Below are 20,315 nucleotides of genomic sequence, written 5' to 3' on the forward strand. Positions count from 1 at the left end.
TGACACAGAAGTAGACCAGTACAACAAAATAAACAGCACAGAAATATGGCTTTGCAATTTAAGTCCAATAATTTGTAACAAGTTTGCTATGACCTTTCAGTGGGGTATAGATTAGTATTAATATGTTGTTTTAGTAGCTCAAGCTGTGTAAAACATAACCCCATTAAAAAATAGGTCAAGGACTTACTCTAATGAGCATATACAAATAGACAATAGTTACCTGAAGATCTTTAGCATCACTCATCATGAGGGACATGCAAATGAAAACCACAATGATGGATGGACGCAGTGGCTCATGCTTGTAATCTCCCACTTTGGGAGGCCAAGGTGGGGAAATCATGAGGTCAAGAGATTAAGACCATCCTGGCCAACTTGGTGAAACCCTTTCTCTACAAAAATACAAAATTAGCCGAGTGTGGAGGTGTGTGCCTGTAGTCCCAGCTACTCAGGAGGCTGAGGTAGGATAATCACTTGAACCTGGGAGACAGGTTACAGTGAGTCAAGATCACACCACTGCACTCCAGCCTGGTGACAGAGCGAGACTCAAAAAACAAACCAGGTGTGGTGGCTCACACCTGTAATCACAGCACTTTGGGAGGCCAGGGTGGGCGGACCACGAGGTCAGGAGATGGAGACCATCCTGGCTAACATGGCAAAACCCTGTCTCTACTTAAAAAAAAAAAATACAAAAAAGTTAGCTGGGCGTGGTAGCACATGCCTGTAGTCCCAGCTACTCCAGAGGCTGAGGCAGGAGAATGCTTGAACCTGGCACCCTTCTTTCAACAATTTTGGCTAGATTGAGGTTGTGGTGAGTCGAGATCGCACCACTGCAAGACTCCATCTCACAATAACAACAAAAAAAATACCCACATTCACACACACTAGAGTGCTTCTAAGAACAACAAAATAAATGTTGTTGATGTGAAATAATTGGGGCCTTTGTACACTGTGGGAATGCAAAATAGTACAACCACTGTTGAAAACTATAGGATAGATCATCAAGAAATCCAAAATTGAGATAACATATGATCCACATATCTGCTTTCTGGGAATCTACCCAAAATTATTGAAAGAAGGGTCTCAGGTAAGAAGGCTTTTATGTGCCAGGTGGGCATAGGGCACCTTCTTTCTGCCCTTCTCTGAAGCCTGGTGGGCCCTTGTCAGAGAGGGTTGTTGGCAGGCAGAAGGGTCTCAAATGTTTTTCCAAGGGTGACATGGACTGGGTCATGTGAAGAAATACTTTTGAAAGAAAGTATTTACCTCAAAAAAGGTAAACCCATATTTATAGCAGCATAATTTGCCACCAGATAAACTGTGAAAGCAAACCTCATGTTTATTAACAGATGGTACTAAATGCATACAGTGGAATATTGGTCAGTCTTCAAGGAAGGAAAATGTGACATAAGCTACAGTGTGGGTGAACCTTGCAGATACTGTGCTAAGTGAAATGGGCCATTCATATAAAAAATATATATAAAGTCAGTTCACCTAATTCCTCCCGCTTTCCTCCAGATATAGACTCTTTGATATATAGGAAATTGAGAAAATATAATGCAAAATTAGAGAAGATTGACTTGTAATTCTGAACCTGGGCTGCAAGTTCAAGAAATGGATGAAAAAGATCATGACCTGCACAGGAAATAATTTTCTGACTTTAATAGCATAGTGAAGGTTGAAAAAGAAAGATGTGGCTGGGCACGGTGGCTCCTGCCTGTGATCCCAGCACTTTGGGAGGCCAAGGTGGGCGGATTGCCTGAGGTCAGGAGTTTGAGCCTGGCCAATATGGTGAAACCCTGTCTCTACCAAAAATGCAAAAATTAGCCAGGTGTCGTGGCAGGCGCCTGTAATCCCAGCTACTCAGGAGGCTGAGATGGGAGAATCGCTTCAACCCAGGAGGCAGAGGTTGCAGTGAGCCAAGATCGTGCTTTGAAAAAAGGTTGGGAACTGCTGCTTTAGAGCATCAACACCTTATTGTAATACAAAAATCCACACCTGTAGAAGAAAATGATGGTGGCTTTTTGAACATGTATGGTGTAAAGAGACATGTTTATGATTTATGCTTGCACATGTGAAATTCCTTTTTGCCCATACTACAAACCTTCCCGTCCCGTACCTAGCTGCTTAAAATTCCCCAGCTTCCAACAGCTCTAGGAGGAGTAAGTGTCTTGGGAGCAAAAGACTCTGACCCCATCACCTTCTCTGGCCAGAATATAAATCCTCCTTGCCTTTTTTTCGTTTCATTAGTTATTCTTTCATTGTGCATACACACTGGAGAAAGAACTCAGTTTACTGGTGACACTTGTAATTTCATACAAATATGGGAAACGTTTATATTTTCAAAAGCCTTGGCTTTTGATTGGAACATTTAATTCATTAATATTTAAAGTCTTGAATGAGAGAGCATGTCCACATTGTGCAGAGGACACAAGAGGGCAAGCTGAGTTTCCTCCTCTTTAAATCCTTCAGTGCCAGTGCTTCATCACCAGGTGCTGATCCCGCTTGTAACTGGCAAAAGGGTCTGACTGCTCGCGGCTTGTGTAAAGAAGTCAAAATAATAACAACTTGTGATAAGAAGGACTGAAATTTCTGTATTATCTGTCCTAGCAGGGAAGAGCTGAAAGCAACCCCACTGTTCAATTTGCGGAGGAGATGCAGAAGTTTTTATAGGAAGGGTTTGGAATGCAGAAGAGGCGAGGGGCGCTAGGAGGTACCAGGTGGCGTGACTTGCTCTGGTTGCCCCTCTTGAATTATTGTCCCATTTGGTGAAGGGACTACTCCATTGTGGATCCTGCCAGCTTATAAATTAGTTGCAGACAGTCTTGTAGTCCATCTTCAGCGAGGTGTGGGTTCCGTCTTTAAATTAATCTTTTGTTGGAAAGAGGATTCCAGAGGTGTCTGGTCCCTACCAGAATCCAACCCCTGAAGCTTCTAAGGAAATATATGACCAAATAAGAGAGCATAGTGTGTGCTTAATAAGTATTTAGGTAAATAAGTATGCATGGGCTGGGCGTGGTGGCTCATGCCTGTAATCCTAGCACTTTGGGAGGCCAAGGCCGTCAGATTGCCTGAGCTCGGGAGTTCGAGACCAGCCTCAGGCAACACGGTGAAAACCCCGACTCTAATAGAATACAAAAAGTTAGCTAGTGGTAGTGGCCGGTGCCTGTAGTCCTAGCTACTCGGGAGGCTGAGGCAGGAAAATCGCTTGAACCGGGAGGTGGAGGTTGCAGTGAGCTGAGATTGTGCCACTGCACTCCAGCCTGGGTGACAAAGCGAGACTCCGTCTCCAAAAACATAAAAATCAATATGCATAAGGCATGGCAGTATAGTATGGGAAAGGAAAGGGTGTGGAGGTTCACAGCACATTCTGAGGCTGTATTTCAGGATGAGAGGAAAAGGGAAAGAAGAAGAAGGAAAAAAAAAGATTTAAAATGGGGTTTGAGACTCAGCTGCTAAGCTGCTGGTTACATACTCGGACTCAATTTCAGGAGTCAGAATCTGGCCCCTAAACTTGGAAATATGTTTAACCTCCTCAAAGGGGTTTCCTGCTGAACTGTGGCTGAAACTTCTCTGAACTAATTTAGGTTTTTTTCTCTTCCCCACTTTTGATTCCATTGTAGAAGATTGCTGCCATATAATCCCAGGTTTTACATGCACTTAATTTTATTTCATTGTTGATGGTTTTTTATTTTCCGATCTGAGAATGAGAGATAAGGTGGGTTGAAGGCTTGGCCATGCAGCCAGTAGCTTCATCCCAAATTCCTGATCCCCGGAAGACACCAGGCCTTCCCTTCTGCTTCAGAGTGGTTTGTGTGGCCTGGGCTCCCCTCCTGCTCTGAGGCCAGGGAACGGCTCCACTGGGCAGTGAGTCTGGAATTTTCTGCACACGCTTGTGGGTCCCTGTCAAGGAAGAAAGAGCAGGAAGAGCCATTGAGTACAGGCAGAAAATTCTGCTTAAATGCAAATATCCACTGGGAGGGGTCAGGTGATAGCGAAAGGAGGAAGCCCACCCTATCAAGGGCTGTATCTGGAAGGGCTCCATCTGGAACGGCTCCAATCGGCTGTGTAAGAACGCTTCTTCTGTCAATCAGTCCCCCGGTGGGGCGGAACTTGGAGCTCTACCCAATCATGGTTGGGGGCGAGTTCGTGGGAATTGTCAATCAGGCGCGCTGCCGGGAGGAGGGTGGAGACTTCTCTTCTGAGCTCAGGCTCTCGGCTTTGTTGCTAAGAGACGCTCTGGCAGGTCAGTGGCCGGTTCTGTCACACTGAGTCCTATACTGGCAGCGGCAGCCTTGGGGAGAACCCGGGAAATGGTGAGTGTGCGGGGCCCGGCGTCCTGAGGCAGGGTGAAGGGCTGGTTGGAACCGGCCAGAACCGGCTGTGGCGGGACCCCGGCGTCCCCGCGGCGACTGCGGGGTCTGCGGCCCCGAGTTTGCCTGGCGCAGCTCGGGCCTCGGTTGCCGGGTGCGGGTGGGGCTGGGCCGGCAACCGGGACCCCGGGTGTCCCGTCCAGTCCCTGCGCGGCGGCTGTGGCCCTGGCCCCGGCCCCTGCCCCGGTGTCCTCTCGGCAGCTCCGCACCCTCAGCCTTGCGTCTCCCCAAATTGTGCGGCTGTAACCGGCAGAGGTTCGCGGCACCGAGACGCCAAGAGCTGCAGCAGAAACAGTTAAATAGGGGGAGAGGGGAAGACACCCTAGATCCGCCTCCCTGAAGGATCTGGGGTCTGGACAGGGGCGGCTGGGGCGTGGGGTCGCTGGTTTGGTGGGGAAATAAGGGGCGAATCCTGGGACGGGAGGTGAAGAAACTGCGTTCTCCCGCTGAGTGGGCTTCCTCGTGGGGTCTTCAGCCTGCTTGGCGCCAGCCTTTCCGTCGGAATTAAAGATCTGAGAAAGAACTCTGGCGACTCTTGAGCAGCTCTCCGAGATCTTATCCCCAGGCACAGTGGGGAAGCCGGCGGTCGGCGTCTGCCGTGACCTGACTCAGGGAGGCGGCCCCGTGGCCCGGTGAGGCGGCGGGGCTGAGGGCACCTGGTTGGTATCAGCTGCAATCTCGCCTCCAGCCTGGCCCTCAGATCCAGTGAACCTGGTGAGGGTGGGAGGGTCACCAGGCAGAATCCAGACTCTTGCGTGGGGTTCATGCATGGGCGGAGCGGTGGCCTGTGGGGTCGCCAGTCCCTTCTTTTCTTCCCAGGGTGACTGATTTTTCCTCGAGTTTTTGAGAGATGAGGGCAGTAGGGCCTCAAATCCACCACCTATTCCCTCATCCTAACTTCTAGGGCTGATAGTAAATCCCATGGTTTCCAGATCCTTTCCCCAGGCTAACTTTCTCTCCTCAATTCACAGCAACATCATGAATTCCTCTCTCCCCCACCCACCCGTGCTAAATTTCAGAGTCCCAGTATTTTTAATTTTGTTTTCAGAGCGCAATCAATGTGTGGCTGCTGCTTCTGCTTCTTCCTTCTCCCTCTTCCTTCTTTCTTCTTCTTTTTTTCTTATTATTATTATTATTTAATAAAGACGGGGTTTTACCATGTTGGTCAGGCTGGTCTTGAACTCCCCACCTCAGGTGATCTGCCCACCTTGGCCTCAAAAGTGCTCGGATGACAGGCATGAACCACTGAGTCCGGCCTTCTTTTTTTGAGGCCGAGTTTCGCTCTTGTTGCCCAGGTTGGAGTGCAGTGGTGCAATCTTGCCTCACTGCATCCTCTGCCTCCTGGGTTCAAGCAGTTTTCCTGCCTCAGCCTCCTGAGTAGCTGAGATGACAGGCACCCTCCACCATGCCAGCTAATTTTTTGTATTTTTAGTAGAAACAGGGTTTCACAATGTTGGCCAGGCTGGTGTCGAACTCCTGACATTAGGTTATCCACCTGCCTCAGCGTCTCAAAGTGCTGGGATTACAGGTGTGAGCCACTGTGCCCGGCTCGGCTTCTTCTTAAAAGATTTGTGTTCCTGAACATTTCACATGTGAGGAAGCAGAGAATAATGTGACACTCCACTGTAAAAAAAAACCTTTGTGTCTCTCCGTTTCTTTCCCCTGGGTACAGATACCTTCTCAACGTCTTTGGGTTGAGAGTCCCCTTTGGAGGGTTATGTCCTCAGCCCACCCTCTGTCTTTTCCTGGTTCTGTTTCAGAACTGCCTGAGGTTGACCCAAGATACACACAGCTGTCCTTCTGGGAGGGTCTAGTGAATATCAGCCCTTGGGTCATTTCTCCCAGTGAGTAAGTAGCCTGAGGTGTTCTCACAGAGAGCAGCTGGATTCCCTGGGTGGGATGAGATATCATTTCTGTAAAAAGCTAACCCTTGGGACACCTTTTCCTCCCCAACCCCAGTTTCCATTCCTAAGGGACACAGGCTGGTCAGCCAATTGAATGGTCGTGTTTAGGGAGGAAGACAGAAATGATTTCTTCCTTCCAGACTCTCAGACTAGTGAAGAGAGAAAACGGTATCTAAGCACTGGAGAACCCAGGAATTCTGGTTGTACAAGAACCTCCCATTCAGGTCAGGTCGTGCAACAGCCAGAAAAGCACACAGTGCAGTATCTCCTGGGGTGGTGGGGGGTGGTCCCTGAGCACTTTACTGAGTAGTATGGGGGTGACAAATGTCCTAGGAGATAGAACCACCTGACCTAACACCTGAGTTAGACACGCGTTGCAGTCAGCACTGCCCATCCCTGAGGTTTTCACATTGAAAAGAGGTATTCCTGGCCGGGCGCGGTGGCTCAAGCCTGTAATCCCAGCACTTTGGGAGGCCGAGGCGGGTGGATCACAAGGTCAAGAGATCGAGACCATCCTGGTCAACATGGTGAAACCCCGTCTCTACTAAAAATACAAAAAATTAGCTGGGCATGGTGGCGCGTGCCTGTAATCCCAGCTACTCAGGAGGCTGAGGCAGGAGAATTGCCTGAACCCAGGAGGCGGAGGTTGCGGTGAGCCGAGATCGCGCCATTGCACTCCAGCCTGGGTAACGAGAGAAACTCCGTCTCAAAAAAAAAAAAGAAAAGAGGTATTCCCTCATTTCAGCTTCAATATTTTACTAACAATAAGATGTATCCTATCATTAGAGATTGATAGAGAAAATAAAGTATTTCCAAAGAGACCAGAAACAGTTAAATTTCAGAAAACAGATCACGTATATAGTCATCTATTCCTTTTTTTTTTTTTTCTTTTTTTTTTTTTTGAGATGGAGGCTCACTCTGTCACCCAGGCTGGAGTGCAGTGGCACGATCTTGGCTCACTGCAGCCTCCACCTCTCAGGTTCAAACGACCCTCCCATCTCAGCCTCCCGCGTAGCTAGGATTACAGGCCTATACCACCATGCCTGGATAATTGTTTTGTATTTTTAGTAGAGATGGGGTTTCACCCTGTTGGCCAGACTGGTCTCAAACTGCTGACCTCAAGTGATGTGCCACCTCAGCCTCCATTTTTTGTATTTAAAAAAAACAAAAACAAAAACAAAAAACCCTTCATTTACTTTTTTTCCCCACCAGAGCCTGTCTGGTAGGTTTCTCTGATTATTTCAAATGGAATTTCAGGGCCTAGCAGTGAAAGTATGACCAAGGAAAAATGTTTGGTTATACTTTCTTTATAGCTGCAGAAAAAGTGAACACATATTAACAGAAAATGTGGTAGTTATTTGATTAATTATAAAAATTTACCAAAACTTTAGTTTCTTTCTTTTTAGTGTAGGGGAATTTAGGACCGTGGATAACTGTTCTGTTTCTATAATGTATGCTTTACGGACTAATGCCAAATTCTGTGCTAACCCCTCCCCTTTCTTTGCTGTGTTCCTCTTTTTCGCTATTCTTTTTTTTTTTTTTTTTTTTTTTTTTGAGACGGAGTTTCGCTCTTGTTACCCAGGCTGGAGTGCAATGGTGCGATCTCGGCTCACCGCAACCTCTGCCTCCTAGGTTCAGGCAATTCTCCTGTCTCAGCCTCCTAAGTAGCTGGGATTACAGGCACGAGCCACCATGCCCAGCTAATTTTTTGTATTTTTAGTAGAGATGGGGTTTCACCTTGTTGACCAAGATGGTCTCTTGACCTTGTGATCCACCCACCTCGGCCTCCCAAAGTGCTGGGATTACAGGCTTGAGCCACCGCGCCCGGCCTCTTTTTCGCTATTCTTAAGATATCCTTTATAACAAACTGATAACCTTAAGCAGAGGGTCTTGCTGAATTCTGTGGGTTGGCTTAGCACAGTATTGACCCTGAGGGGGAGATCATTGATTTTATACACATTTGATTAAAAGATGGTCTCTGGGGCTTGCCCCTGGCATCTGCCTGAAGGCTGATAGGTTGTGATACTCAACCCTCAACTTGTGGGGTCTGTACTAATGTTGGGTGGACACCAGGTTTTGTTGGAGAATTTGTGCTCAGCAAATGCTATGTGTTTGTTGTCAAAAGTTGTGTGAGGTGGCTGGGTGCAGTGGCTCACACCTATAATCCCAGCACTTTGGGAGGCCGAGGCGGGCGGATCGCCAGGTCAGGAGTTTGAGACCTGGCCACCATGGTGAAACTCCTTCTCTGTAAAAAAGAAAAGAAAAAGAAAAAAAAATTATGTGAGGTAACATTACAGGTTAGAAACATAACTGACATAGAGTTTGTATTTCGTTACTCATAGGTTCAGCATGTATTCATCTAGAAGCATAGTTTTGCCTCTTTTCTGTTTTCAGTTAGTTAATATTACCATTAATATGCCATAAATATTATGCTGAAAAGCCAGTCCTGCTACTGGGTATCTATCCAAAAGAAAAGAAATCAGAACATCAAAAAGATACCTGCACTCGTCTGCATATTGCAGCACTATTCACAATAGCAAAGGTATGGAATCGACCTAAGTGGAGGATTGAATAAATAAGATGTGGTATGTATGCTCACTGGGATACTATTCAACCATAAAAAGGAATGAAATCATGTCCTTTGTGATAACATAGATGGAATGGGAGGCAATTATCTTAAGCAAAATGATTCAGATGCAGAAAGACAAATACCACATGTACTCAGTTTAAAGTGTAAATAATGTGTACACATGGAAGCAGACTGTGGAATGATGGTCACTGGAGACTCCAAGAGGGTGGAGGATGGTAGATGATGGGCAGTTGCTTCGTGGGTACATGTGCCTTGCTGAGGTGATGGATGCACTGAAGGCTCCAGCTTCATTCACCACAATGCACTATATCACTGTGGCAGCATTACAGTTGTACCCAGTGAATATGTACAAACAACAACAACAAAATTTAAAAAGGAATGCAGATTTCAGGGTTCTACTCCAGTCCTACTGAATTAGAAATTCTGGGGGTGGGGTGGGGCACAAGCTCATGCCTGAAATCCCAGCACTTTGGGAGGCCAAGGCAGATGGATCATGAGGTCAAGAGATCGAGACCATCCTGGCCAACATGGTGAAAACCTGTATCTACTAAAAATACAAAAATTAGCTTGGCTTGATGGCGGGTGCCTGTAGTTCCAGCTACTCAGAAGGCTGAGGCAGGAGAATCGCTTGAACCTGGGTGGCAGAGGTTGCAGTGAGCCGAGATCACACCACTGCACTCCAGCCTGGTGACAGAGCAAGAGTCTGTCTCAAAAAAAAAAAAATTATGTTTTATATAACTCCGTTGGTTTTTGCTGATTAGCATTGATGTTGTGCATTTTCTCTTTGCGGTCTTTCATCTTCGTAAAATAATTTTCAGTCTTTTCTCAGGTTTAATTTATTTGGATATTATTGCCTTGCTTTTCTCATTCTTTTTGTTTTTAAGCATACTGTACATATTGACCAGTTTTCACATGGAGGAATTGCTAGTATTTCCTTCCAGATAATGGTTTATCTTTCTTCCCTTTTTTTTTTTTCCCAAGGCAGAGTTTTGCTCTATTGCCCAAACTCTGCCTCCTGGGTTCAAGAGATTCTCCTGCCTCAGCCTCTGTAGCTGGCACTGTAAGAGCACGCCACCATACCCAGCTAATTTTTATATTTTTTGTAGAGACAGTGTTTCACCATGTTGGCCAGGTTGGTCTCAAACTCCTGACTTCATGATCAGTCTGCCTTGGCCTCCCAAAGTGCTGGGATTACAGATGTGAACCACCACACCTGGCCTGGTTTATCTTTTTATTTCATTCTACAGTTTGATGGACTCTTTATTTTTTCTTTTCTTTTTCTTTCTTTCTTTTTTAAGCTAGAATCTTGCTCTGTTGCCCCAGGCTGGAATGCAATGGTGCCATCACAGCTCACTGTAGCCCCAAACTCCTGGGTTCAAGGGATCCTCCCACCTCAGCCTCTCAAAATGCTGAATTAAAGGTGTGAGTCACTATGCTTAATTTTAATAGCATTGAATTTGGAAGACTCCTCATTTGGGACCAACTTTCTTTTTTTCCTCTTTTCTTTTTTTTTGGGGAGGTTGACGGGAGACAGGGTCTCACTCTGTTTCCCAGGCTAGAGTGCAGTGGTGTCATCCAGGCTCTCTGCAGCCTCTACTTCCCTGGGCTCAGTTGATTAGCCTCCCAGGTAGCTGGGACTACAGGCATGCAGCCCCACACCTGGGCTAATTTTTGTATTTTTGTAGTGATGAGGTTTCGCCATGTTGCCTAGGCTGGTCTTGAACTACTAGACTCAAGAGATCCACTTCCCTTGGCCTCCCAAAGAGTTGGGATTGATTACAGGTGTGAGCCACTGTGCCCAGCCTTTGTTTTCTTACTTAAGAAAACTCTCATCTTGTTAAATCTGAAGAAGACCTTTGTCTGTAACTGTTTAAAATACTAGTTTTGTCTTTCATAGGTATTGAGTTTTTTCTCATTTAATCTTGAGGTCTGTCTCTGGGGACTGGCTATAAACCCTATTCCTGCTCTGATGGTTCTCTAGGGATTTGGTGGTGGATGTTTACATTGTGGAATACTTCTGTTTTGGCGGAAATCATTTGATAAAAGTTTATTGGAAGTCTAATTTGAGGATGGACTAGGTAAGACCCACCAACAAATTTGGGTATGTTCCAAAGTCTCTTGCAAAATGATACCTTTAGAGGAAAGTTTAGGAGAAAGGAGGGGGTCTCCTCGTATCAGAGTTGTCTCATAGAGAAGTATAATGTCAGGGCAGTGTTTGCATTATAACGTAGATTAGAAAGTGTTCCCTCTGCTTCTGTTTTGCAGAAGAGATTGTAAAGAATCTGTGTCATTTCTTTTGTAAGTGTTTGCCAGAATTCCCCAGTGAAATCATCCTGGCCTGTTCCCACCCCCCTTCCCTGGGACATTTATTATTTATTGATTCAATTGCTTCAGTAGATATAGGCATATTCGTTATTCACTTCTCTTTTTGTGAGTTTTAGTAGACTGTGTCTTTCAAGGTGTTAGTCCATTTCATGTCATTTATTAAATATGTAGGCATTCAGCTGTTCTCACTATTCCTATGTGGCCTATTTAATATCCTTGAGATTGTTAGTGATAACCCAGCCCCTCTTTTTATCTGACTTGACTATGGACTTAACGATTCTATCCAGTTTCGGTTGTTTTGTCTTCATTTTAGCTGAGTTTTTCTTTGGTTCTCACATCTGTTGAATACTTACTTTAGTTGTTGTACCTTACAGCTGCAGAAATTCTGTATGGCCTAGTTGCTGATTTTTTATTGGTATCATTTTCTCTATTTCTGGTTTTCTTTTAGCTCTGTGTTCATCATTGCCTTTAGCTCATTCAGTGTATTTAAGACAGTTGCTTCAAGTTTTTAATTCAGTAAGTTCATTATCTGAGATTTCATGGAGATGGTTTATCTGAGTTAAATTTTTCCACCAATAAAGTATATTTTCATGTTTCTCTGTGTTCTTCATAATTTTGTTTGTGTTCAAAGGAAGACATTTGAATGTTGTATTGGGGTAACTCTAGCAGTCTGATTCTTTCCCATTCACTGGTTGCTATTCTTGTTTGTTGCGAGCTGTAGTTACTCATTTTTTAGTAACATTTCTTTCTTTATTTCTTTTTTTTTTTTTTTTTTGAGACGGAGTTTTGCTCTTGTTACCCAGGCTGGAGTGCAATGGTGCGATCTCGGCTCACCGCAACCTCCGCCTCCTGGGTTCAGGCAATTCTCCTGCCTCAGCCTCCTGAGTAGCTGGGATTACAGGCACACGCCACCATGCCCAGCTGATTTTTTGTATTTTTAGTAGAGACGAGGTTTCACCATGTCGACCAGGATGGTCTCGATCTCTCGACCTCGTGATCCACCCGCCTCGGCCTCCCAAAGTGCTTTCTTTCTTTTTTTTAAGACAGAGTCTTGCTCTGTCACCCAAGCTGGAGTGCAATGGTGTGATCTTGGCTCACTGCAACCTCCACCTTCCAGGTTCAAGACATTCTCCTGCCTCAGCCTCCCAAGTAGCTGGTACTACAGGCATGCATCACCATGCCTGGCTAATTTTTATATTTTTAGTAGAGATGGGGTTTCACCATGTTAGCCAGGCTGGTCTCAAACTCCTTACCTCAAGTGAGCCGCCTGCCTTGGCCTCCCAGAGTTCTGGGATTACAGGTGTGAGCCACCACGCCCGGCCTTTAGTAACATTTTCAAAATGTGTTTGTAGAGACTATATTCCCTAATCACACTGAAGTCTCTCTTCTTTAGCTTGTGTTTATCCTGTGTTCTGACAGAGATTTCCTGAATGTTTGAAGCTAAAAGTAAAAAAGATGAAACACACAAAAACCTGACCTCTTCGGGTCTCTGTCCATCGCTCTGTGCTGGGTCATTCCTTGAACACTTAGCGAGGCTATTTAAAACTCTGCTTTTTAGCCTTTATGTTTTATTTTACGAAATCCAGACATCAGCCAGAGCTGAAATTGAGGGTTTCCCTAGGTCTTCTATGAAAATGTTACTTCCTGTGCCTGCTTGTGGCTTTCTCAATTCCCCAGCATTCCTGGGTGTCTTTGAATACCCTAGTTTCTGAAGGAAAATTTCTCTCAGGACTTTTTCCCTGGGACTTAGATGGTCTCAGATCTTAATAATAATCTGTTTCCTGAGTGATTGCAGTCTTTTCGTGTATTTTGCAGTCTTTTTGTGTATCAAGTTGTTCCTGACATGTTTGTCCCTAATTTCCATTACAGATGAAATAGAATAAAGAGTCTTAGGGCCAGGTGCAGTGGCTTGCTCCTGTAATCCCAGCACATTGTGAGGCTGAGGTGGGCAGATGACAAGATCAGGAGTTCAAGACCAGTCTGGCCAAGGTGGTGAAACCCCGTCTCTACTAAAAATACAAAAATTAGCTGGGCGTGGTGGTGGGTGCTTGTAATCCCAGGTACTCAGGAGGCTGAGGCAGGAGAATTGTTGGAACCTGAGAGTCAGAGGTTGCAGTGAGCCGAGATGGCACCATTGTACTCCAGCCTAGGCAACAGAGGGAGACTTGTCTCAGGGGAAAAAAAAAAGTCTTGTGTCAGACCTTCACATAGCCCCTATACTAATTGGGAAATACAAAGGCAATACTTTGCAAATAAGATCCGATCTGCTGTCTGTAGAATCGTTGACCAGGGTTTCATGCTGGGATCTCAGGCTGCTGTGTTCAAGACTGACACTGCAGTGGCTCATGCTGGTAACCCCAGCACTTTGGGAGGCCAAGGCGGGAGGATCACCTAAGGTCAGGAGTTTGAGACCAGCCTGACCAACATGGAGAAACCCCGCCTCTACTAAAAATACAAAATTAGCAGGGCGTGATGATGGATGACTGTAATCCCAGCTACTCAGGAGGCTGAGGGAGGAGAATTGCTTGAACCTGGGAGGCAGAGATTGTGCCATTGTACTCCAGCCTGGGCAACAAGAGCAAAACTTCATCTCAAAAAAAAAAGACTGACACTGAGGTGGGGAGGGATTGGGCCAAGGACAAATGAAAACTCCACAAGGCTTTCCTACCATTTTTCACATTCATTTTTAAATTTGTTTGTGTCTCTGTTAATAGTATGGGAGCTCAATATTATAGTTTTAAGATTATCTGGTCTGGTAAAGCTGTCACATTGTCGATGAGGAGCTTTTCAGCATTTTTATACATTTGTGACTTGTATTAGATTTGGTGATATAATTTTTTGTTGACTACTAAACGAAAGTCTGATTTAGCTATTTAGGGAATGTTATAGATATTCATGAGAAGTGACATTTAGTTCTTTATTTTTATTTTATGTAATATAGATATAGATATAGATATAGGTATAGATATAGGTATCTTGAGACAGAGTTTTGCTCTTGTTGCCCAGGCTGGGATACAATGGCATGATCTTGGCTCACTACAGCCTCCGCCTCCTGGGTTCAAGCGATTCTCCTACCTCAGCCTCCTGAGTAGCTCAGATTATAGTCATGTGCCACCACGCCTGGCTAATTTTATATTTTTAGTAGAAACAGGGTTTCTCCATGTTGGTCAGGCTGATCTCGAACTCCCGACCTCAGATAATCTGGCCACCTCAGCCTCTCAAGGTGTTGGGATTACACATGAGTGAACACACCCAGCCTGACGTTGAGTTCTTTCTAAAAACATGTGCAATCTGTCCCCTTTGTTATCCTTTGACATTACCTAATAAAAAGTTTAAAAGTATTCCATTGGGATGATGAAGTGTATTTTATTAGTCTTTTGTCTTGCTTTGCCACATTTGATTTAAAGGAAACCTGTTGCCAGCTTCTTAACGTTCTATCTTAGTGTAATCACGTAGGATGGATTGAATCCCCGAAGTAACATGTTGCAACAGCGTTTTGAAAAGTTATTTATCAGTGTCATTCATTAGAGACTCAGTGCCCAGAGTGCTTCCTTGTGTCTATGTTTTTTTGTTGCTTATAACAGAATACCTGAAGCTAGATAATTTAAATGAAATAATATATGTATTTTGTAGTTCTGGAGGCTGGGAAGTCCAAGGTCAAGGCTGGGCATCTGGTGAGAACCTCCTTGCTGGTGGAGACTCTGTGGAGTCCCTGTGTGGCACGGGGCATCACTTGATGAGAGAGCTGAGTGTCTAGCTCAGGTTTCTTTCTCTTCTCATAGGGACATAAGTCCAGCTCCTATGACTACCCATTTATTCTTTAAGCCATTAATTCAAAAATGGATTAATCTTGATTTTCTTGAGATCCAAATCCTCAAGACTTCTTCAAGCTTCACCTTTCATTACTGCCACATTGGGGGTTAAGTGTCAGCATGCATTTTGGTGGAGACAAACTTTCAAACCTAGCATTGGCTGATCAGCTGTGCTCCCACTGCTGACCATGTAACAAAATTCCAGGCTCTCCTAGAGAAGATAAGTGTTAAGCAAATTCTATACTTTTTCCATAAACAGTTTATGCACACTCAGCACCTGTTATTAGTTATGTTGGTGGAGACCCTGTATAAATCCAGTGCCTAGAGTACATGAAAGATCCAACTTTGTTAACTGGTATTTGTAAATTATATACAATCTCAGGACTCCTAATATTGCCCAGTAAGTAGTAGGACTTTGTCACAACAAGAATTACAGACCCGCTATGAAGTAGACATTAGGGATGATCCTGGCAGTAAAATTCACTCATTTAAGTAATTAAAAAGAGACCTGTTCCTGTTTGACTGTTACTTATGCCAAACATTCAGTTCTAGCATCAGAATTGCTGTGTAGGAGAAAGTGAGTGTAGAGAAAGAATAAGAGTGGATTGACCATGTCATTTAATCACTGTTTAGAAACAATAGCATCATGCCAAGTTTATGAAGTGGGTGTAAATTTTTGGTACTATCAGTCTCAACCTTTCTCCTCCGTACATGTGGGATGTTTCAGGGTTCAGTAGCCTTTGAGGATGTGGCTGTGAACTTCACTCAGGAAGAGTGGGCATTGCTGGGTCCATCACAGAAGAGTCTGTACAGAGATGTGATGTGGGAAACCATCAGGAACCTGGACTATATAGGTAAAGATAACATTATGTCTTCACTTAGTCAATTAGAGACATTTTTTACTTGGTCATCAATGCTGTTGAATGATTTGACTTATGGAAAGGGGATATGGTTGACCCTTCAACAACCCAGGGTTAAGGGGTGTGGGGTCACCAACCAGTTATACATATTCAATAACTTTTTGTTCACCATAACTTAACCTTCAGTTGACTGGCAGCCTAATTGGTCACAAAAACAATTGATTAACAGACATATTGTCTGTTACATGTATTCCATGCTATGTTCTCACAATAAAGTAAGCTAGAGAAAATAAATGTCAATAAGAAAATCACGAAGAGGAGAAACTATATTAACTGTGCATTAAATTGAAATGGATCATCATAAATATGGGCTTTCATCCTCCTTGTCTTCTCACTGAGTATGCTGAGTAAGAGGACGGGTTGGTCTTAGTGTCCCAGGGGTAGCAGACAATTTATGAAGAAAATTTATATATAAGTGAACTTACGTGGTTGAAACCTGTGTTGTTCAAGAGTCAACTATAATTCAGTGAATGAATCATGTATGATTCCATTGTACATAAAATCTTTTTTTTTTTTTGAGACGGAGTCTTTCTCTGTTGCCCAGGCTGGAGTGCAGTGGTTTGATCTCAGCTCACTACAACCTCCACCACCAGGGCTCAAGCAATTCTCTGCCTCAGCCTTGCCAGTAGGTGGGATTACAGGTGCCCACCACCATGCCTAGCTAATTTTTGTAATTTTAGTAGATACAGGGTTTCACTGTCTTGGCCAGGCTGGTCTTGAGCTCCTGACCTCGTGATTCACCCGCCTCGGCCTCCCAAAGTGCTGGGATTACAGACGTGAGCCACCACACCCAGCCTGTACCTAAAATCATATAGTGTTTTTAGAATTTTATAATAATCTACAGTGTTTTTTCTGTGTTCACCTTTTAGGAATGAAATGGGAAGACACAAACACTGAAGATCAGCACAAAAATCCCAGGAGAAGCCTAAGGTAATTTGTACTCACAAGAGAAAGACATATCTGTGGAGCAATTCTTAGGACGACAGGAAGTTTTACAAACAGGCAAAGAAAATGAACAAGTCCAGTATAAATTTATTTATTCCTAGAAAATTTTATCCAGAAACATATATATATATATATTTGAGACAGCATCTTGCTCTGTCTCCCAGGCTGGAGTGCAGTGGCACGATCTTGGCTCACTGCAACCTCCTCCTCCTGAATTCAAGTGAATCTTCTGCCTCAGCCTCCCAAGCAACTGAGACAACAGGCACCCGCCACCACTCCTGGCTAATTGTATTTTTAGTAGAGACAGGGTTTCACCATCTTGGCCTGGCTGGTCTTGAACTCCTGACCTCATGATCTACCCGCCTTGGCCTCCCAAAGTGCTGGGATTACAGGTGTGAGCCACTGCACCTGGCCCAGAAACGTATACTTAAATGTGACATAGCTATTCAGTGTTTTCAAAAATTGTTCCCTTAGAAACAATATTAAAAATTCTTTGTGTTTATCGTTGTCAAGAAAACAGCTGGAGTCAGGTTATCTTGTACAAAGTTCAGTGCATTCACTTTCGAGCAGCACCTGAAGCCTACACATTGCATGATTATGTAAAAATGTAAATACAAAGCCTATTAATAAATATAAAATCATTTATAAGTAAACCTTTATTAATATACGTCTCATGTTTTACAGATGTCATATTGTAGAGAGATTCTGTGGAAGTAGCCAGATTTCAGATAGTATTGTGGATGAAAAGACTCCTGGAGTAGATCCATGTGAAAGCAGTGTGCATGGAGAAGTCGTCAACATGGATTGTTCGTTCCTTAATTGCATCACATTTGATGCTGGACACAAATCAGGTGAGTGTCAGGAATATGGAGAGAAGCTACATACATATAAACAATGTGGGACAGCCTTCAATTATCACCACTCCTTTCAAACACAAGAAAGACCTCACACTGGAAAGAAACGCTATGATTGTAAGGAATGTGGGAAAACCTTCAGTTCTTTGGGAAACCTTCGAAGACACATAATAGTGCAACGTGGAGGTGGACCTTATAAATGTAAGTTGTGTGAGAAAGCCTTTTTTTGGCCTAGTTTATTTCATATACATGAAAGAACTCACACTGGAGAGAAACCATATGAATGTAAGCAGTGTTCTAAAGCCTTCCCTATTTACAGTTCCTTTCTAAGACATGAAAGAACACATACTGGGGAGAAACCATATGAATGTAAGCAGTGTTCCAAAGCCTTCCCTGATTCCAGTTCCTTTATAAGACACAAAAGAACTCACACTGGAGAAAAACCCTATAAATGTAAACAATGTGGAAGAGCCTTCAGTGTTTCCAGTTCCCTTCGAATACATGAAAGAACTCACACTGGAGAGAAACCCTATGTGTGTAAGCAATGTGGGAAGGCATTTCATCATCTGGGAAGCTTTCAAAGACACATGATAATGCACACTGGAGATGGACCCCATAAATGTAAGGTATGTGGGAAAGGCTTTGATTGTCCCAGTTCACTGCAAAGTCATGAAAGAACTCACACTGGAGAGAAACCCTATGAATGCAAGCAGTGTGGGAAAGCATTATCTCATCGCTCAAGCTTTCGAAGTCATATGCTAATGCACACTGGAGATGGACCTCACAAATGCAAGGTATGTGGGAAAACCTTTGTTTATGTCAGTATATTTCAAAGACATGAAAGGACTCACACTGGTGAGAAACCCTATGAATGTAAAGTATGTGGTAAAGCCTTCCGTATTTCCAGTTCCCTTCGAAGACATGAAGCAACTCACACTGGAGAGAAACCCTATAAATGCAAATGTGGGAAAGCCTTTATTAATTTCTATTCCTTTCAAAATCACGAATCAACTCACACTGGAGAGAAGCTATACGAGTGTCAGGAATGTGGGAAAGCTTTCAGTTGTTCCACATACCTTTCTCAGCATAAAAGGATCCACACAGCTGAAAAACCTTATGAGTGTCAAACATGTGGGAAAGCCTTCGGTCATTTTGGTAACTTAAAAGTCCATGAAAGGATTCACACTGGAGAGAAGCCATATGAATGTAAGGAATGTGGGAAAGCATTCTCTTGGCTCACTTGTCTTCTGCGACATGAAAGAATCCATACTGGAAAGAAATCTTATGAGTGTAAACGATGTGGTAAAGCCTTCACTCGTTCTCGTTTCCTTCGAGGACATGAAAGGACTCACACTGGAGAGAAGATGCATGCATGTAAGGAATGTGGGAAGGCGTTGAGTTCTCTCCGTTTCTTGCATAGACATAAAAGGACTCACTGGAGAGATACTCTCTAAGTGTGGGAAAGCATTCGTTAATTTTATTTCATTTCAGAAACATGAAAGAAATCACATAGGAATAAGCCTCCTGAATGTAAACAGATGGTAAAGCCTTATGATGTTTCTTTTGAATATGGTTATCCCTCAGCCATATGCAGGGGATTGGTTCCAGACCCCCTAAGCACACCTAAATCCACAGATGCTGTGTCCCTTTTATAAAATGACTTTTGCATGTAACCGATCTGCATCCTCTTGCATCCTGTAAATCATGCCTACATTACTCAATTTTTCACCAACCCAAAGTTTTTGTCAAAGTAAAAATAAAAAGTAGATTACTAAAATGCCTCATGTGTTGTAAATGCTATGCAAATGGTCATTTTATTGTATTTTTTAAAGAATCATGATGCGAAAATAATCCTATAATGTTGAGAACAGACGTAACCTTTGCAGGCCTGCCTACATAGTACATGTCACCTAGAATGTTACAGTTTCTTTTCTTTTTTGGAGATGGAGTCTTACATTGTTGCCCAGGCTGGAGTGCAGTCAGTTGATCTTGGCTCATTGCAACCTCCACCTCCTAGATTCAAGTGATTCTCCTGCCTCAGCCTCCCAAGTAGCTGGGATTGCAGGTGCCCGCCACCATGCCCAGCTAATTTTTTGTATTTTTAATAGAGACGTGTTTTCACTATGTTGGCCAGGCTGGTCTCAAACTCCTGAATTCGTGATCCACCTTCCTGGGCCTCCCAAAGTGCTGGGATTACAGGCGTGAGCCACTGTGCTTGGCCCTTTTTTTTTTTTGAAACAGAGTTTCCCTCTCGTTGCCCAGGCTGGAGTGCATTGGCTCACTGCAGCCTCCACCTCCCAAGTTCAAGCGATTCTCTTTTTTTTTTTTTTTTTTTTTTTTTTTGAGGCGGAGTTTCGCTCTTGTTACCCAGGCTGGAGTGCAATGGCGCGATCTCAGCTCACTGCAACCTCCGCCTCCTGGGTTCAGGCAATTCTCCTGCCTCAGCCTCCTGAGTAGCTGGGATTACAGGCACGCGCCACCATGCCCAGCTAATTTTTTGTATTTTTAGTAGAGACGGGGTTTCACTATGTTGACCGGGATGGTCTCGATCTCTTGACCTAGTGATCTACCCGCCTCGGCCTCCCAAAGTGCTGGGAT

At 44.1% G+C, this 20,315-nt stretch overlaps 1 protein-coding gene across 4 annotated transcripts in view; it reads left to right on the forward strand.

The window, feature by feature from the left end:
- LOC101054146 (uncharacterized) overlaps positions 1–19,854 on the forward strand; it is a 20,397-nt gene extending 543 nt beyond the window's left edge. The window contains exons 1-4 of one of the 4 annotated variants that reach the window (XM_010329480.2): positions 141–4,310; positions 15,726–15,852; positions 16,788–16,848; positions 17,548–19,854. In XM_010329480.2, the coding sequence (XP_010327782.2) occupies positions 4,308–4,310; positions 15,726–15,852; positions 16,788–16,848; positions 17,548–19,171 (1,815 nt within the window). In that variant the 5' untranslated portion in view covers positions 141–4,307 and the 3' untranslated portion in view covers positions 19,172–19,854. The other 3 variants (XM_074384578.1, XM_074384577.1, XM_039466346.2) reach the window with 3 other exon arrangements.
- The last annotated feature ends 461 nt before the right edge of the window (positions 19,855–20,315 follow it).

Source organism: Saimiri boliviensis, chromosome 14, assembly GCF_048565385.1.
Source record: "Saimiri boliviensis isolate mSaiBol1 chromosome 14, mSaiBol1.pri, whole genome shotgun sequence".
NCBI lineage: Eukaryota > Metazoa > Chordata > Mammalia > Primates > Cebidae > Saimiri > Saimiri boliviensis.